The following is a 20360-nucleotide window of genomic DNA, read 5'->3' as shown; positions in this document are numbered from 1 at the left end:
TATTTCTGGCACAATGAGTTTGGGTCCTAAAATGAGAGAGAAAATTGGAATCTGATAGTATATAAACTAGACAGCCATGAAAGTACATGTGCATTTAGGACAATTAGAGGAATGGATAAGTAGTAATTTAAGGCATCTTTGTAATTCATAATGATGAATATCTCCTTTAATGCAATCCAATTGCTGAATGTGTGGATTCATTTTAGGTTCTTATGATTCTTTCATAGAGTTTTGCTTGGTCATCTTGTTCTGAGTGGTCCATTGGCCTCCGTGTCCCTTTTGTGGTAGATATCTGCTCAATGACTTTTGAGCAGCTGGACCTCCTACTACGGCAAGTGAGTGAGGGGATGGATGGTACTGCTGACTGGCCCCCACCTCAAGAGAAAGAGTGCATGGCTGTGGCAACACTGAATCTTCTACGACTTCAGGTATTAATGATTTCCTTTCCTCTCTCCCTTTGTTAAGTGTCTTAGGTATTTGTAATAATGTTTATATATATTTAAGTATATATGTTTATTGTTCTTGTGTGTGGAGAAACAACTGGGTGAGACAAAAGATGATTGAGAGACCAGCTGGATGTGCTAGGCAATCTCTCTTCTGGAATGTGAAAGTTCAACTCAGTAAGCTTGGACTCCCTCTGGTAGTACCTCCTCCACTTTGTCACAGGGAAGGTTAAGGTTAAAAGTCAAAATAAGAAAAGCTACAGGGCAGCACGGGTGGCTCCACGGTTTAGCGCTGCCTTTGGCCCAGGGCTTCATCCTGGAGGCCCAGGATCTAGTCCCATGTCAGGCTTCCTGCATGGAGCCTGCTTCTCCCTCTGCCTCTCTCTGTCTCTCTGTGTTCCTCACGAATAAATAAATAAATCTTAAAAAAAAAAAAAAAACTACAAAAATAGTTTTCTTTCTTTCTCCCTATCTTTGTTTTTTTTTTTTTTTTAAGTAAAACTATAGCTGAAATCCTTGGTCATCCTGTTTCTCTTGGTAATAAAATCCTATTAATGTCAAGAGACTAGTTTTTCTTAATAATTTTTCTCTTTGTAATACAAGGATTTCTATGTAACCCATCATCTCTGCCTTTGCTCTCTCCTCATTTTTGCCTTAGTTTCTTTTTTTTTTTTTGCCTTAGTTTCTAAAAAGCACATAGATGAATGTAATGTTTAGTTGCATTAATCGAATTTTCAGAAGTTTGGAGAGTACTTCTCTTTCCCAGAAGTCTATAGGAACTCATTTATTAGTACTACTGTGGTCCCTTTCATGAATCTACCCAATTGTCACTTTCCCATGGTTTGTAGCTATCTGGTTTGTCACTATCCCATGGTGTTGCTATCTGGTCATTGCTATGGTAAAAGACCTTGTACATGTCTCAGGCTGGATTCCTTTTGGCACCATATGCCTGGTGCCATAGTTTTTCTCTTGCTTTATTCCATTTTTTTAGGTCCTTAAGCTTTAGTTCTATCATTTAAAAAAATTCACTTAACAAAGCTTAATTCTTAAAAAGCATACAATTTGAGAATCTTTATTCATTAGGTGAATTTAATATTTTAATAGTTATTTTGTTTTAATAGTTTTTTTGATTCCTAATGTGTTTGAATTTAGGTGTTCTGATTAGTTAATAGTTAAGTTTTAATAGTTATTTTGATTCCTAATGTGTTTGAATTTAGGTGTTCTGATTAGTTTTGTGTAAGTTTATTCTTCATTTTCTTATTTCTTGATAAAGTTTCCAAAATAGTTTTTTCTTTTCAGATACCTTTAATTGTTCTGAAGTTTTTCAGTTTGATTTCTGGACGTTCATCATGTTACAAAAAAATTTAATATTTGTTAATTCCACAAAGTGTTAATTTAACCAGCACTTCTCTTCCTGAAAAACATAGGGGTTATAGGGATGCATCACACCTAAACTCCCCTTTCCACTTTCTGTGTTTTAATTGTCAGATAGACTCTTACTACACTGGATCCAGAGTACACTGATTTTTATGTGTGTGTTTGCCCTTAAAAGAAAAATACTCCCAATTGCCATATATAAGATATATTTCTGATTTAAGACATGAAAAGAAATTTTCCTCCAATTGATTAGTATCAGCATCATCATTTTTAAAAAGATCATACTTACTTGGATAGAGGCTGTTTTTTTTTTTTTTTTTAAAACAAATTTGTCATGGTTGCTTTTATCCTCTCCCTCCTGGGTATCTCCCTCATACATTTTGTCATCAAGGTCTGTGAGTTAGAGTCTGGAAATTCTGTTTGCTTGAATGCTTCTTAAGATAATTAAGATAATTTAACAGGACTTAGCTTTTTAGGTTATGTGTTTAGTTTATTGGCAGTTTGATGATGCTCTGTCTTCTGATTTTTATTGTTGTTGATGAGAATTGTTATATTAGTGTAATTATCTCTTCGTAGCTAATTTGCTTTTTCTTTTTGGTAGCCTTTCAGATTTTTTTTTTTTTTTTTTGGTTTGGTAATTTTAACTTACTATGTCTAGATGAGGATTTATTTTTGTATTTATAACTTGAGATTATGATTCTCATTAAATTTGAGATTACATGTTTCTGTTAAGTATTGAAAAGTATTCACTCTTTACTATTGAAATTGCACTCTTCCCCTTGGAGAGTCCTTCTCTATGTATACTGAACTTTTCTCATTCTTCTGAAGTATTACAACTTTTTTGATATTTTTAAATCTTTTTATCTTTTATAATGTTCACTTTCTGTCCTTCTGGTTTTAGTGCTCTCTTTTAGTTCACAAATCTTTTAGGTGATTGTTCCATATTTTTGAGTTGTCCATTTATTTAATAAATACTTGTATGATCACGGCACTACAGGTATTAACTTGTTAAATCCATGTGCCCCCTTCTGAGAAGTAGGACTCCTGATGTGTATTGCACAGATGAGGATGTACAGAGAAGTTCAGTTATGTGGCCCAGGTAGGGTATCCATGCAATCATGGAGGTTCAGGGTTGGAACCTGAGTCCAGGCTTTTCACACTTCTGCCTGAAGGTTTTTATTCTTGTAGCTGTTTTTCTCATTTTTAGAATTTATATTTGGGTCTTTTTCAAAGCTTTCATTTTGTTCATTATATTCTTCTGGGTTTTGTGCCTTCCTTGGTCTCTAAGAACATTTATTATTTTTAAAGATTTTATTTATTTATTTGAGAGAGAGAGAGAGTAGGGGGTGGAGGAGAGGGACAGAGAGAGTCCTAAGCAGACTCCATGCTGAGCTCAGAGCCTGACACAGGCCTCAATTTGACAACCCCACGATCACCACCTAAGCCAAAATCAAGAGCGTATCTGATTGTGCCACCTAGGTACCTCAGAACATTTATTTTTTTTATGGAGTCATTCCAGTGTTTATATTGCTCCCTTACTGTAGGAACTTGAGTTCTGTCTCTTAGAAGAACTTTGTCTTTGATTCTCTCCTGCGACTTACTGTGGATTGTCCTTTCCGACTGTAGTACCACTTTTAGAGGACGTCTTGCTAGGGATATCTCTTTGCCTTTGACTCTGGTGATGTTCCCAAAGGGCAGTTTTATATTTGTGTCTCTGAAGTGTCATGATTTTCAGGTTCTAGATGTTTTGGTGTTCAGTTCTTGACTCATGGATATCTATACCTGGAAGATTGGTATAAATTTAATTTTACATCTGCTCACAGACCAGGCCAGGTCTCTGATTTCTTGTGGGGTCTCTTTCTACCCAAAGCCTTCAATGGGCAGTGTTGCCTTCAAGTCCTGGCTGGTGATAGACAGGTGATCTTCAGCAGCTTCTGCAGGAACGTCAGGCTCAGTGGGCTGTCATGAGTAATTTGAATCTCCTACCTGAAGGCTTTGATCTGCTCTTAGAGCCTAGAACCTCTTAGCTCCTGCTGTCTCTCTGAGTTCTGGTATGGCCCTCAAAGAGCTTCCTTATATACTCAGCTTGGCTGTATAATCTTTTAACAGTTTTTTGGTTGTATTATATTCACTCTTTCTCTGTGTTTGGTACAGAGGGTTGGGGGTGCGGTAGAGGTTACTCTTTAACCTCTCTGTTGATGTTAAGCTCTTTCATATATGTATTTAAAGTGGGTTTAAAAAATTCCTCATAAAAGTACCTTACCATCGATTCTCAACTAGTATGGGTAAAATTTTTTAGTCTGTTTAAGAAAATTCATATATCAGAAGTTTTTCCTTTATTATTTGAATAAAACTCAATTTGAGGTATTATTTAATCTTTAATAAGATTTGAAATCCCGTTGTTTGTAGGGCTTCTAAATTAAAATTGTTTTTCTCTTTTCAGTTGCATGCTGCCATTAGTCACCAGGTTGACCCAGAATTCCTTGGTTTAGGTCTGGGCAGCGTCCTCCTCAACAGCCTGAAACAAACCGTAGTGGCCCTGGCCAGCAGTGCAGGCGTGCTGAGCACTGTACAGGCAGCTGCCCAGGCTGTGCTCCAGAGTGGGTGGTCCGTGCTTCTGCCCACTGCTGAGGAGAGGGCCCGGGCACTCTCTGCCCTCCTGCCCTGTGCAGGTGGGCTTGGGTGAGGAGCAGGGTTGGGGATGGGGTGAAGGGGTGGGAGCAGAAGAGGGTACCAAGAGGGGTTGATAATTACCTCACTTGGCAAAAGTGCTTTCCCTTTCCAGTTTCAGGCAATGAAGTTAACATAAGTCCAGGTCGTCGATTCATGATTGATCTTCTGGTGGGCAGCTTGATGGCTGATGGAGGGTTAGAGTCGGCGCTAAATGCAGCCATTACTGCAGAAATCCAGGTATGTTTCTGGGAGTGTGTATGTGAGCTGACTGAGGTGATTTTTACCTGTCAGTGAGTTCAGATTGAAACACTATATTCATGTGAGGAAATAACAACATTTGCCAAAAGGTTGCCATGAAAAACTGAAACATAAAGCATTTAGTAACATCCAAGTATTTCCTATAATTAAAGCTTTTTTTCATCTTGCTAGTTAAAATAATTTATTGAGATATTAAGTCTGATAAAATATACACACTTTGGTCTATTTAAATCAGTGTGACAGATACTATAATCATGTTATGAATCATCATCATGAAAGTGCTGACTTCACTTTCCATCATCTTAGAAAGTGCTGTTGTGCCTCTTTGCACCCAAAGTTAGGACTCCCCTGCCTCTCCCAGATTAAATTAGTTTTGCCAGTTTTGAATGTCATATATGTGGAATCATATAGTATATACTGTTTTGTGTCTGCTTTATTTTGCCTTTGATAATTTTCAAACTCAACTACATTGTTTTTACCATTGAGTATTTTATTGTATGATTATGGCACTATTTATCCATTTTGCTGTTAGTAGACATTTGATTTTTTTTTTTGACATTTGATTATTTTTGATTCTCTAAAGCTGCTTTGATCATGCTGTGTATGGTTCTTTAGTGAACATATGTTTTTTTTCTTGGGTAAGTACTTTGAATTATAATTTGCTAGATCTTAAGGTGAGTATGTTTTTATAATTTCCCAAAGTGGCTATGACATTTAATTTGAACCATCCTATGTGAGAGTTCTAGCTCTTTCTTGACCTCACCAACATGAGGCATGTCATTCTTCATATATTTAGCTACTCTGGGTGGGGTAGTGTGGTTTTTAATTTTGCATTTTTATGTACTTAATGGTCATTCATAGCTCCATTTGTTACTTTCATAGTGGCAAAAGATTTTAATTTAAAAACTAACACTGATGAAATTAGATGAAGTAAATATATTAAAAATGTCTTTGAAAACATACTTAAATACTTTGATTAAATTGAAAAAACAGAAGAAATCATATAGATAGCATTAGGAGCAGTGACAGTTCTTGTGTAGTTGTTGTTTTCCAGATACTGTGCTGTGTACTTTACTTTCATTTTCTCTGTTAACTTTCTCAATTGTGTTGAGTGGAAAAAGTGATTTAAAGTTTCATTTTATAGATGTGAACATAAGTACCACAGAAGTATGTGATTTGCTAAGGTGTCGAGACAAGTGAGTGGCAGGCTTGCTGACTCCAAGGCTTTTTTTCTTTATCTTCCCACACAGCTCTGTATGACAGCTTGCCTGATGGGAGCAGTGATAGTGAACAGGCACAGGCAGTCCACATGTGGCTAAGACAGAAACCTTGACATGACACAAGTGGGATTTTTCGAACCTATTAATTAATTTTTAAAATTTTATTATTATTTATTTATTTTTCTTAGTTTCAGGGCTAGAATTCAGTGATTCATCATTTGCATGTAACACTCAGTGCTCATTACATTAAGTGCCTTTCTTAATGCCAGTCACCTTCTCTCTACCCATCTCCCCTCAATAGACATTTCTCCAAGATGACATACACATGTCCACCAGACACATGAAAAAAATGCTCAACAACACTCAGCATCAGGAAAATACAAATCAAAATCAAGAGACACCACCTCACACTAGTTAGCATGGCTAAAATTAACAAGTCAGGAAACAACAGATGTTGGTGGAGATACAGAGAAAGGGGAACCCTCTTATACTGTTGGAGGAATGTAGACTGGAAAACAGTATGGAGGTTCCTCAAAAAGTCAAAAATAGAAGTACCCTACAACCCAGCATTTGCACTAGTAGGCTTTTATTTAAAGGATATAAACATAGTGATTTGAAGGGGTATCTGCACCCCGATGACAGTTCCAGGAGCACATGGGTGGCTCAGTGGTTGAGCATCTGCCTTTGGCTCAGGTCATGATCCTGGGGTCCTGGGATTGAGTTCTGCATCAGGCTTCCTGTAGGGAGCCTGCTTCTCCTTCTGTCTATGTCTCTGCCACTCTGTGTCTCTCATGAATAAATGCATAAAACCTAAAAAAAAAAAAAAAAAAAAGCAGCAGTGTCCACAAATAGCCAAACTATGGAAGGAGCTCAGATGTCCATCAACATGTAAATGGATAAAGAAGTGTATATATACACAATAGAATATTACCCAGCCATCAAAATGAATGAAATTTTGCTGTCTATAGAGGGTATTATGCTAGGCGAAATAAGTCAATTAGAGAGGGACAAATACTATATGATTTCACTCATGTGGAATTTAAGGAACAAAACAATTGAACATAGGGGAAGAAAAGGAAAAAAATAAAATAAGATAAAAAGACGAAAATCGAGAGGGAGGTAAACCATAAGTGATGCTAAACTCTACAACCTATTAATTTAGTTAGCAAATGTTTATTATTCATTTCCTTTGGGGGGATTGTTGGAGGGGAGATGTTGCTGGGCTCCAGAGGCTATAGAGATATATAGATTGTGATCTATATAATAACTAAAGTACCTAAAATAAAAAAAAAATTAAGGACCATTTATTTTATTTATTTATTTATTTATTTATTTATTTATTTATTTATTTATTTATTTATTTAATGATAGTCACAGAGAGAGAGAGAGAGAGGCAGAGACATAGGCAGAGGGAGAAGCAGGCTCCATGCACTGGGAGCCCGACGTGGGATTCGATCCCGGGTCTCCAGGATTGTGCCCTGGGCCAAAGGCAGGCGCTAAACCGCTGCGCCACGCAGGGATCCCCAGGGCCATTTATTTTAAAACAAAATTATTAGTAATCTACAAAAAGGCATAAACAAAAATCTCATCATTTAGGAATTGCTACTATACCAATATCTGTTGTTAATAGTTTTGGTATATAGTCTTCCAGACTTCTAAAGATGCAGATGTTTACCGATGATACTGATTACAGTGCTAGAATTAGTCTCAGTGGCTTATCAGTTTGCATCTTTTTTACTCGCCACGTTGCCATGTCTTCTGTGTTGAATATTTTATTATACTCATTTATTCTGTTGCTTTGGGGAAGTCTGTCATATGGAAAAGGAATTCCTTCTTGTTTTTTTTTTTTTAAACAACCTTTATTGACCATTTATGTTTTAGATATTTTTACTACTATACATAATTTTTCTTATAGATTAGAAGTCATTGAGTATAAGAATGTTTATTAGGAAAATGTTCTGGAAATGAAATTGTGCTGGGTCAAAAGCATGCATATTTATGATCTTTCTGATTCATGTTGTCTTCTTAAGAGTGGGAGGCCCAGTTACAATCCCACCCCTGAAATTGGGTCTTCATCCCGACACCCCTCAGGACTGGGAAAGGCTATTCATGTTTAGACTGTTCTGGCTTTTGTCATTAGAAAATAAGGCCCAGAAAGAGAACTTTTTTTGCTTTTTCATAGTAAATTTGTTCTCTAGAACAATGCTTGGTATGTCCTCAAGAATATTTATTGCATTTGACTGGCAAAGATACCTCTTTTTTTTTTTTTTAATAATAGCTTTATTGAGATCTAAGTCACATACTCTAAACTTTACTCTTTTAAAGTGTATATTTCAGTGACTTTTTTGTATATTTGCAGAGTTGTGCAACCATTATGACAACTGTCAGAACGTTTTCATTACTCCGGATGCCGCTTAACAGTCATCTCCCATTCCCTACTCCTTCCTAGCCATTGATGGCTACTAATGTACTTTGTGTATCTGAAAGATTTTCTGGCACTGAACTTTTCATATAAATGGATTTATACAATCTGTGACCTTTTGTGTCTGGCTTCTTTTTATAGCCTAGTGTTTTTCAACGTTTATTTATGTTGTACTTCATTTTTAAAAATTGCTAAATAATATTCTTTTGTTATGAGTATAGCACATTTTGTTTATCCGCTCATCAGCCAATGGACATATAGTCATCTCTACTTTTAAGTTATTATGAAAATGCTGTTATGATCATTTGTGTATGGGTTTTTGTGTGGACATATGTTTTTTCTTACAGGTGTATGCCTAGGAATGGAGTTGTTTAGTTTTATGGTAACTCTATGTTTAATGTTTTGAAGAATGGCCAGATTTTTTTCTTAAGTGGGATTTCCAGTAGGAATCTATGAAGGTTCTAGTGTTCCACATCCTTGTCAATCCTTGCTACTGTCCAGCTTTTCTATTATAGCCATCCTAACAGGTGTGGATATCTCTGATGACTAATGACGTGGAGTATCTTTTCATGTGCTATTAGCCATTTACATATCTTCTTTGAAGATATATGTATTCAAATCCTTTGCTCATTTTTAAATTGGTCTATTTATCTTTTAATTGTTGAGTTATAAGAATTCTTTTTGTATTCTGACACATGCCTCACGAAGAATATATCCTCTTATTCTTGGGTTCATGTTTGCAAAACAGATAGACTGTGCATGTATGGGGCAGATCATAGGGTATTTTTGAGATCAGGAGTGAAGGTTTTAGGTACTTCCCAGAAAGAAAGCAGCTAGAGACCATCAGCAGTGAAAGCCTGGATGTTGGATTTGTAGGATAGTCGGTTTAGAAGCTGAGCATCTGAATAATGGGATTTCAGACAAGCTGGGATGGGCCAGTGTCATCGGGTGGTTTGTGAGTTAGTGCATAGAGGCTGGGACATCTAGGCTGGGAGATCAGGGCTTAGCTCATGGTTCCTTCACCCTTGCTGCTAAGATAACTGGTAACCAGTTTCTATTTTATGAATTACAGGATATAGAAGCCAAAAAAGAAGCACAGAAGGAAAAAGAAATTGATGAACAAGAAGCCAGTGCCTCAACATTTCACAGAAGTAGGACTCCATTGGATAAAGATCTTATTAATACAGGGATCTATGAATCTTCTGGAAAACAGTGTTTGCCTTTGGTTCAGCTCATACAACAGCTTCTTAGGTAAATAGTATTAGATATATTTTTACAGGATTATTGGTTTTCACAGTAAAATAGTGAGATCTAGCACTAGGATCTGAAAAATGTGTTTGGGTGTTGAGGAAATAGTCTGAAATTTATCTAAAATAGGTTTTGGGGTAAAGAGCAGACTTTTTTTGAGTTTTTATTTTAATTCTAGTTAGTTGATATACAGTGTTCTTAGTTTCAGGTGTAAAATAAGGTAATTCAGCAGTTTTATAAACTACCCTGTGCTCATCACAAGTACACTGTTTAATTTCTATCACCGATTTAACCCATCACCCTGCCCCCATCCCCTCTGGTAACCATCAAGTTTGTTCTCTGTAATTAAGAGTCTGTTTTTTTATTTGTCTCTCCTTATTTCCCCCTCCACTCATTTGTTTTGTTTCTTAAATTCCACATATGGGTGACATCATACAGTATTTGTCTTTTTCTGTCTGACTTATTTTGCTTTGCATTATTTTCTCTAGTGCCATTCATGTCATTGCAAATGGCAAGAATTCTTTTCCTTTTTTTTTTTTTTATTGCTGAATCAGTATTGTGTGTATATGCCACATCTTCTTTATCTATTCATCATTGATGGACTTTTGAGCTACTTCCATAATGTGGCTATTGTAAATAATGTTGCCATAAACATAGGGGTGCACATATCCCTTTGAATTAGTGTTTTTGTATTCTTTGGGTAAATGCCCAGTAGTGTGATGGCTGGTAGTTCTATTTTTAACTTTTTGAAGAACCTCCACTGTTTTAAGAACAGACTTTTAAATTACAGATGAGAGAATAGGTTAGAGTATGTGAGGTAGAACTAGAGATTTTAAAGATTTTCACACAAGAGAAAATTGGAGTTTATGAGATAAACAGGAAAAGATTCTTATTCTCATGAGTAAGCAGTAGATGCAAATGAAAATCATGGTAATTATTATTTTTTAAACTGTATCATTACCTCATTGACTTGTTAGGCAGATGCATAAATGATAAGTGAATCTTGTCTTTAAGAGTGTCACATCTATATGTAAAATGCAGCTTTGGACAAAAATAATGACACAGTTTCCCACACCCCCACCGCCCCCCAATGGTCTGTTCAGAAGTTTTCTATCATTTTGGACCATTCCACACAGCTTTTAGGAGCACATTTGTAAAGCAAAGGGCATCATTATATCTTTTGTAACTTCTGTCTTCTCTGCTCAGTTTTGACTGAGGTTGTCTTTATTGCAGACACATCTAACACATATTTGAGGAAGGAAGCCAGCTGTAGGTCATCTGGGTTTATGATCTGTATTTCTGATTTTAGTTTATGTCGTGATTTCTTAATAGCTTTTTTAAAGCAGATATAATTTTAATTTTGCAATCCTCTTTCCCCTGCATAGGAACATTGCTTCTCAGACAGTAGCCAGATTGAAAGATGTTGCTCGTCGGATTTCATCATGTCTAGACTTTGAGCAACATAGTCGTGAAAGAACTGCTTCATTGGATTTGTTGCTGCGCTTTCAACGCCTTCTTATCAGTAAACTTTACCCAGGAGAAAGTATTGGTCAGACCTCAGATATTTCTAGTAAGTTGCTTAAAATTAAAATGTCTTTGTGTATTTTGCTTTCTGATGGAGGCTTTTTGACATCCCTATTCTATTCTACCTTCCCAGAAATGTAGTTCTTATACTGTTAAATGTACCAATTTGGGGCAACTTCAGGTAGGTAAGTGTACTATGTGGAATGAATCATCATTGGAGGAAGGGTGGGTCTCAGTTATAGCACTGGTTTATTAGCTGCTGGACATGAGACTAAGTAAGTCTCCTGGTAGGTTGCTCACCTATGGAATTGAAATAACATCGGAGGATGTCTTTGAGAATTAAAATAGGATGATACGTAAGGGCTCAGCTCTGTGTATGACGTAGAGTAGAGTACTTTCCATAAGCTCCAAAAGTAGTAGGTGGCTCTCTGTAAGTTGGCTTTCTCTGTCAAGGATGGAAAGGTCTGCTGCTTTTGTTAATATTTTTATAGATAGTATATTTTAAAATATCTTAGTTCCTGAAAGAGTTAGGCATTTGTAGATGATAGAAAATTTCAGGTTGAAATAAGTGAACTTACGTCTAAAGAGGTGCCCATCTCAAAGACATAAAGTCACAAGGACTGAAGAGTCATTAAGAGCCATTTAGGAAGAAAAGTTGAAAGATTTTATAAGATTGAAAAATGCATATAAGGGAAGGGAGAAGAAATGTGTGGGAAATATCAGAAAGGGAGACAGAACATAAAGACTCCTCACTCTGGGAAATGAACTAGGGGTGGTGGAAGGGGAGGAGGGCGGGGGGTGGGGGTGAATGGGTGACGGGCACTGAAGGAGACACTTGACGGGATGAGCACTGGGTGTTATTCTGTATGTTGGTAAATCGAACACCAATAAAAATTAATTTATTAAAAAAATAAATAAAATAAATGATAAAAAAAAAGGAAAAATGCCTAACGTTGTTCATTGGGAGTAATTTGCAAGTGTTAAGACTTGAATTTTGATGGCATTTGTATTGGATATAAGATTTTAAAACTGTATAAATTATGACTTTAGTTTTTATACGTTTATACTTTTTTTTTTTTTTAAGATTTTATGTATTCATGAGATACAGAGAGAGGCAGAGGCTTAGGCAGAGGGGGCGAAGCAGTCTTCTTGCAGCGTTCCTGCAGGGCTTGATCCCAGGACTCCAGATCATGACCTAAGTCAAAGGCAGATGCTCAACTACTGAGCCACCTAGGTGCCCCTATACTTTAGTATTTATACCCAAAGTTTCTAGGTAGTACAGTGTATAAAAATTGACATAACCAAATTCACTGTTTCTCAAACTATGTGATATGAAAAGAGCCAGGGATTAAGGGTTAATAGCTTCTGTTTGAGATTATTATTATAGGTAAAAGATGTGTAGATGAAGGTGAAAGAGTAATCAATGCAGTTTATTTACAAAGTAAATTTTAATGGTAAAAATGAAAAATTTTAAATCTTTCTTGAAGGTCATGAGCTTATGGGTGTCGGTTCTTTACTGAAGAAGTACACAGCCCTTTTGTGCACACACATTGGTGATATACTGCCTGTGGCAGCCAGCATTGCTTCTACCAGCTGGCGACACTTTGCAGAGGTGGCCTGCATTGTGGAAGGGGACTTCACTGGTACCTTTTTTATATCCTACCTTCAGATATGTTGTGTTTATTTTCATAGATTGAGGAGACTTAAAATTTATCCTTTTCTGATAAACCTGCATGCCTTTGCCCCATACATTTTCTAATCCTTTTGGCCTTTTTTCTTTTGTTTTTTCACTTGCTGACAATTCTTTTGTTAAGCAACCTGCTGCAGGAGTTGTCACTGTATAAATGTTATTAGTGATTTAGAGTTATATCACCATTATTAACATTTTAATAATGAGGTCACTAGTAATTATCTAATTTTATTTCAACAGCATAAAAATTAGTTGCCCCTTTCAGGACCTTAATAAGTTCCAGTGTTGCTTAATATGTCAGTTAATTCTATGACAGTAGAGCATTATTATTGAGTGCTTTTTTTCCTGATAATAAACTTAGTTTTCTGGAAACTGTTTTCTGAATATAAAACTCTAGTTAATACTTCTATGTTGAAATAGTGTTTTTGAAAAGCATTCTTGTAACTCAGGGTTCCATTTGATACTTTTATCTGTTCTTTCAAAATGAAAGATAAAATAATCTTGTAGAGATGTGCTAAGAGACAAGCATTCCTTATTTTGTGATTTATTAGAATTGTGTGAGCTTAAAAGTAGTTTTGTAGGATACATGCTTTATTTAGATCTTAATGCTTTTTTTTTCTTTCTTTTAAAATGTAGGTGTTCTCCTTCCAGAGCTAGTAGTTTCTATAGTGCTTCTGCTCAGTAAAAATGCTGGTGTCATGCAGGAGGCTGGAGCTGTCCCTCTGCTGGGTGGCCTTTTAGAACATCTGGATCGGTTCAACCAGCTGGCACCAGGGAAAGAAAGGGATGACCATGAAGAGTTAGCTTGGCCTGGCATCATGGGTATGGCTGCTTAGCTTACAGAACTTCCATTCAGGAGAGTTCTATCTTAGCTAGCCTATTCCTGCCTTTTTAGAGTACTTCACAGAGAGACCAATTTTTGCCATTTTCACTGATGGTAGTATAAGTGGAAAATGAAGATAATCCAAATCAGAAGATATTTAAGTTATATTTAAGGAAGATTTTTTCTTGATAATGGTTGTTACTTTGTGAAATGGACTATTTTAGAAAGTTCTGGAAAGCCCTTTCTTGAGTGGTGTCTCCAGAAGGTACTGTCAGAAGTGATTAGATATGGCTCAGCTTGGGAGGCAAACATCAGTGTGGGATAACTTTCTGAACTCATTCTATCTGACGTTACAGAGTTATGGAATTCCCATAGTCAGCTGAGCACTTGGTCTATAGTGCTTACCAAATTAGAATAGAACTTGTTTTTTCAAAGTTTCTAGCTTTGACATTTTTGAACCTAAGTCTGCGTTACCATGTAGTATGGTTCTGACTTTTCTGGACTCATAGAATTAAATTCAATTTTTTGGTTCAACTTTTATTTTATAGGAAAGCTCAAGGAATGTGGGCTTTTTCTTCTCCCATTATAAACTGTCATATTGTAACATGGGAGCTTCAAGTAAGAAGTAACAACTGTGCTGAAGAAAATAACATTAGAATGTCAGGCATAGTTTTTAACTTTTTATATCACTAATATTTTTAGTACCATTCTTCTACTTTTGTGAATTTAAATGTTACTTTTGTCTCTATACTCAGTATGGTTGAGGGCATTTAATCTGATTAGCAGTTTAAACTCATTAATTTAAAGACATTTTTTGTGTGTGTGAAATAAACATACTCAAAAGTACAGAGAACAACGCTGTGATTGATCATAGAGAAAATAACGTCCATCCAGATTAAGAAATTGAATGTTGGCGGGACCATCCTACACATCAAAACTGCTTTTTGTCTTCTGAAAGATTCCCCTCTCTGATCTTGTGTGGTCATTGGTCTGCTGCTTCTCTTGATCATTTTATCAGACAGGCATGTACCCCTTAACAATTTAGTTGTTTAAACATTCTTATGTCTATTTCATGGTAGTTTATAGGGTATGCTTTAGTACAAATGCCAGGTTTCCATAGTGATTGTGCTGATTTTCATCTCCATAGAATATGAGAGTTTTCACCGTTCCACTTCGTTGCCAAGAGGTCAAATGTCATTTTTTCTGTAGGTCTTTTGTCCATGGGGTCATCATACTAGCACTTTTGGGTGAAAGGACTGTCCTTGATCACTCTTTGGGAGTACCACTTTTGTCTAAATAAGTTGACTGCCTCTGTCTGTTTCTGATCTTGCAGCTTCCCTCTTTGACTTCTTGCACTTTGATAGCACCCTCTAGTGAATTGTTGAATGGAAATGGGATAGTGGGCAACCTTGCCTTGTTCTTAGGAACAGAAGAAAAGCTTTCCAAATTTTGTACATGAAGTATGAAGTTTGTTAAGGGTTTTCTTTGTAGAAACCTTTAAATATTAAGGATGTTCTCTTTTGTTCTGCTTTACGTAGAGGTTTTAGTTGTGAATGGATATTAGATTGCATCAAATGCTTTTCTGCATCTCAATGATCATTTAACTTTTCCTCTTTTTTCTATTAATATGTGAATTATTGATTTTTGTGTGTGTGTGTGCTGAAACCCGGGATCGAACCAGGGACGAATTATTGATTTTTCAAAAATTAAATCAGTTTTCCATTTTTGGAATAAAACTACCTAGGTTATATTGGTCATATTAATATACATTATTGGTTTGGTTTTTTTTTTCCCCTGACATTTTGCATCTGTATTTGTGAATTGCAGTTTTCTTTTTAGTGTTATGTAGGTTGCTTATAATCACCACTCCTTCACTAACAAAGAAGCTGTAAATTAGGAACATGGGAGCTTCCCATGCAGCCTCTCAATTCATTTATGATCTGTCAGTTGAGAATGTTAGCTAGTTGGGAGAAACTTTCTGATGCATCCGATAGTACAAAAACATAATAGAGTTATGTAAGTTTTGGTAAGGCGGTTGTGTTAGTCTCTTAGGGTTATGCTCTTCTTTTTTTAGAAGGGTATGTATAAGATTGGTAGAATTTGCAAGATAATCATCTTGATCTTTAGTGTTCTTTATGAACAATTTCTTTTGATTTGAGGGTGGTGAGGTAGAGGAAACCCCCCCCCCTTTTTAAACTATGTTAAAATATACCTAATGAAATTTATTTTAATCATTTTAAAAAAGTTTTCAGTTCTCTGGCTTTAGATACTTATGTTATTGTGCAACCATCACCACCATCCAGCTTCAAAACGTTTTCATCTCCCCTCAATTGAAATTCTATACCCATTAAACACTAACTTCCCATTCTCTACTCCCCCTCAGCCCTGGCAACCACCATTCAACTTGAATACATGAATTGCATTACTCTAGGTAGGTCATATAAATGGAATCATATAGTATTTGTTCTTTGGTAATTGGTTTATTTTACTTAGCATGTCTTCAGGGTTCATCCTTGGTTGAAATTTTTGGTTGCCAGTTTTAAAATTGTATCTATCCCTTAAAATTGTTTTAAAATTGTATCTATCCCTTCCAGACGAACTTCTGCTCTCTCCAACTGCAAAATATCAATGTATACGGTTAAGTGTTGTGTGTGTTATCATATGCAGAAAAGAATGTTCTTAGAAAATTATATCTGTTTTAATAGGCACTTTCTCATGTTTTCCACATCTACTGGCTCCTCTTTAAGGGCAAACTCAGCAATTGTACTGAGGAGTGCAGACTGTGGATAAATTCTGCTTCAACCATTTGTATTTGTGCAAACCTGTAACTGTACTCATCATTGGCTGCCATTTGACACTTGGGTTGTTTCCACTTTTTGGCTGCTGTGACTAGTGCTGCTATGAATATAGGTGTGCAAACATCTATTTGAATCCGTGCTTTCACTTCTTTTGGATATGTAGCCGACAGTGGAATCGCTGAGTTATATGGTAATTCTATGTTTAACTTTTTGAAGAACCCCACCATGATGTATTCTGTAGTTCTATTCCATTTTACATTCCTATAAGCAGGGTACAAGGAAGGGTTCTAATTTTTCACATCCTTGCCAACATTTTTTTTTTGTTTTGTTTTGTTGTTAATAGCTGATGAAGTGGTGTCACATTGTAGTTTTGATGTGATTTTCCTTAATGGTTAGTGATGTATATCTCTTCTTGTGCCTGTTGACCATTTGCATATTTTGGAGAAATGTCTATTCAAATGATTTTCCAATTTTTGAATCAGATTTTGTGGTTGTTGAGTTGTAGGAGCTGGTTATAGTTTGTTATTTATTCTGGATACATATAATTTACACCTATTTCTTCTTTGTATGGATTGCCTTTTCAATTTGTTGATAGTGTCCTGTGATGTTTAATTTTGATAAAGTCCAACTTACCTGTTTTTTCTTTTGTTCCCTATGCTTTTGGTGTCTTATCCAAGAAATCATTGCCAAGTCCTATGTTATAAAAGTTTTCTCCTGTTTTTTTTTTCCTAAGAGTTTGATGTTTTATAGTTTTAACTCTTTAGCTCTTTGGTCTATTTTGTTATTGTTCGTATATAGTGTAAAGTAAGTGTCCAACTTGATTGATTTGTAGTTGGATATTCAGTCTTCCTAGCTCCATTTGTAGGAAAGATTGTCCTTTCTCCATTGAATGGTTGTGGTACTCTTGTCTGAAATCATTTGACCATATATATGAGGATTTATGTCTGAGCTGTGTATTTTTTGTTCCATTGACCTAAATGTCTGTCTTTATGCAGGTGCCACACCGGTCTTTATTATTTCTTCTTTCTTAGGGTTTAATCTGATGTTTTTCTAACTTTTAAAGAAATGAAAACACAGATAGTAGGGAGAATAGGCTAATTAACCTGGGTTTACCATTACCAACCTCTCCTGCACTTATCTTATTGATTGATTGCATGAATGATTGAATCATCTTAAGCATATCTCTTTAAAACATTTTGACAGATACTACCTGTTAATGATCAGAACTTTTTTTGGTGATGAAACCATAATGTTATTCTGTCCAAAATTAATGATTCTTCATTGTAACATGTAATCCATGTTCAATTTTCCTGCATTATCTACAAATGCCTTTTTGTTAGTGTGGTTTTTTTTTTTTTTTTTTTAATTTAGAGTCAAGATCTAAACATGTTTTGCATGTTACAGTTGGTTGATACCCTTCCATTCTCTATTTCCTTTAATAGTATAACTCTAGGCCTTCTCTCCTCTTTGGTCATACTATTTATTTGTCAAAGAACCAGGGCATTTGTTCTGGAGAATTTTACATATCATGATTTTGTTTGATTGCTCTCTCTTCTTTTGGTCTAACGTCTATTGGTTATACTCTCTCTAAATAGCTGGTTATATGTATAGGGTTGATGAGATTTGAGTACAGATTTGGGTTCAGTTTTGGTTAGAGTGTGTCTGAGGTCATGATGTGTGCTTCTTGTTTCATTGCTTCTGAGGCCTGTGATTCAGGGTGACCCCACCTTCAGTTCTGTTCCCATGGACCAGGGAGTTCATATATATAGTCTTACCTCTATAATATCCCCTAGCAGCCTTACTCTCACAATTTGCACAGCTTAGGACATGATCCTAACTGGATTCCCCTCCTCAATCATCTCCCCTTATCATTTCTCAAATATTGAGTTGGTGTCCTAGTGCTTGCAAAGGTGACCAATGAGGTTTCCTCCCTCTCTCCCTTTTCCTCCTCTCTCCCTCCTTTCCTTCCTTCATATTGTCTCTTTTCTTTTTTCTTCTTTTGTATCATTATGAGCTCATAAAATTTTATTGACTTGATATTCACTAAGTTTTTAGCTTTTCTTTTTTCCTATCATATATATTTAAAGGTATAAATGCCCTCAAACATTTATTTAGCTATATAAGTGTTGTTCTATAGTATTTTTATTATTGTTCATTGCATTTTTTTCCGTAGTCATTTTTTTCTGGGAATTTTGGATGATTTATGTTTCATGATTTTCAAATTTGTAGAGAATTTTTATTTTTGTTACTTATTTGTAATTTAACTGCATTATAGTCAGTGCACATACTCTAACTTTATTCCTTTGAAATTTTTAAGATTTATTTCATTGCCTGGTGTATGGTCAGATTTGCAATTCATGCTACTCAGGTGATGTTGTTTTTGGTATTTGTTTTATAAATTGTTACATATCTTCAGTGCATTTTTGCTTGTGGTATTAGTTATAGTTAAACCCATAGCCATTATGGTTATGGATTTGTCTGTTTCCATTTATAGTTCTTTTGCATGATTTGTTCTGATTGTTTTATCTATTGATTCATTGATTTTGGTTTCTGTATATACAGAGTCTTTTTTTACAGGTCAGAACTGTAGAAATAATGAGGAGGTGACACAGATACGCAAAGCTGATTTGGAGAACCACAATAAAGATGGAGGCTTCTGGACTGTGATCGATGGGAAAGTGTATGATATAAAGGACTTCCAGACACAGTCATTAACAGGAAATAGTATTCTTGGTAAGGCTTCACTTTGCACTTCATGGTTAAAAGTTGTAACATGTACCATTTTGAGCAGAGCATTTGGCTTCTAAGTGATTAGTTGAGTTTTGCTCCAGCCTCTATACATTTTAATCTGCTGGTAACTCTGATGTCTGTCCTATCAGTAAATTCAAGCACATTTGAAGAATTTCTCATCATTGTGCATTTTTTGTTTGTGTTTTTTTCAATACTTGTTGGAACTTGTTTCAAGTCCTGAGTTGGCCCATGCAGCTTTGGGGGAGAGTGAAAGATCATTATACTTTGATAACCTTCACTTTGAAGTTAACCTGCCTTATCTATTTCCTACTTGACCGACCTTCCTTCCTTCCTTCCTTCCTTCCTTCCTTCCTTCCTCTTTTTCTTTCTGTCTTCCCTCCCTCCCTCCCTCCATCCCTTCCTTCCTTCCTAAAGATTTTATTTATTTATTTGACAGAGAATACAGAGGTAGCAGCAGAGGGAGAGGGAGAAGCAGGCTCCCCGCTGAGCAGAGACTTGCCCAAACATTGGATTTGATCCCAGGACTCTGGGATCCTGATATGAGCCAAAGGCAGACACTTAACTGACTGAGCCCCCCAGGAGCCCCTCCTACTAGACATTTCTAATGTAGGTGTCTGGGCAAATAGCATTGAAGTAATATTACTTTTGTTCTTTTTTGCTTTAGCTCAGTTTGCAGGGGAAGACCCAGTGGTAGCTTTGGAAGCTGCTTTGCAGTTTGAGGACACTCGGGAGTCGATGCATGCCTTCTGTGTTGGCCAGTATCTGGAGGTGAGGCTGTGTGCAGTAGGCCTCATCATGGATGTCAGGGGAGAGAGATCCTCTCCGTATATATGTGATAGGTGGTTTTTGCCCTGAAGTATTGATAGCTGAGCCTTTTGATGTGGGGATGGATGTCATTAAGTGACATATATGAAGATATGAAGATCTTTAGAGATTTCTTTGTAAATGAATTTACATTTTTTCATGTTAAGATTTACGAAGTATTGGTCTTGAAAAACCATTTCAAAAATTAATTTGTTGTAAAGGTGGACACTTTTCCACACATAAAAAAGAAGGTAAACTTTGGTCTTTACGATTTCATTGTAAACTTATGTAGAAATTTGAAATGCCTTATTATCTTGGTTAGGTTTTTT

At 36.0% G+C, this 20360-nt stretch overlaps 1 protein-coding gene across 4 annotated transcripts in view; it reads left to right on the top strand.

Annotated features, from left to right (window-relative positions):
* HERC2 (HECT and RLD domain containing E3 ubiquitin protein ligase 2) overlaps nt 1-20360 on the top strand; it is a 235293-nt gene that overhangs the window by 88914 nt on the left and 126019 nt on the right. For 3 of the 4 annotated variants that reach the window (XM_055326874.1, XM_055326876.1, XM_055326873.1), the window contains 9 exons: nt 228-428; nt 4264-4492; nt 4606-4730; nt 9466-9644; nt 11027-11211; nt 12653-12808; nt 13492-13677; nt 19039-19209; nt 19892-19995. In XM_055326874.1, coding sequence (XP_055182849.1) covers nt 228-428; nt 4264-4492; nt 4606-4730; nt 9466-9644; nt 11027-11211; nt 12653-12808; nt 13492-13677; nt 19039-19209; nt 19892-19995 — 1536 coding nt within the window. The remainder of the gene's footprint in view (nt 1-227; nt 429-4263; nt 4493-4605; nt 4731-9465; nt 9645-11026; nt 11212-12652; nt 12809-13491; nt 13678-19038; nt 19210-19891; nt 19996-20360) is intronic. The other variant, XM_055326875.1, reaches the window with a different exon arrangement.

The sequence above is a fragment of the Nyctereutes procyonoides genome, unplaced genomic scaffold (assembly GCF_905146905.1).
Source record: "Nyctereutes procyonoides isolate TBG_1078 unplaced genomic scaffold, NYPRO_anot_genome, whole genome shotgun sequence".
Lineage (NCBI taxonomy): Eukaryota > Metazoa > Chordata > Mammalia > Carnivora > Canidae > Nyctereutes > Nyctereutes procyonoides.
The sequence above is the reverse complement of the archived record's forward strand: the minus strand, read 5'-3'. Positions and strand labels throughout refer to the sequence as shown.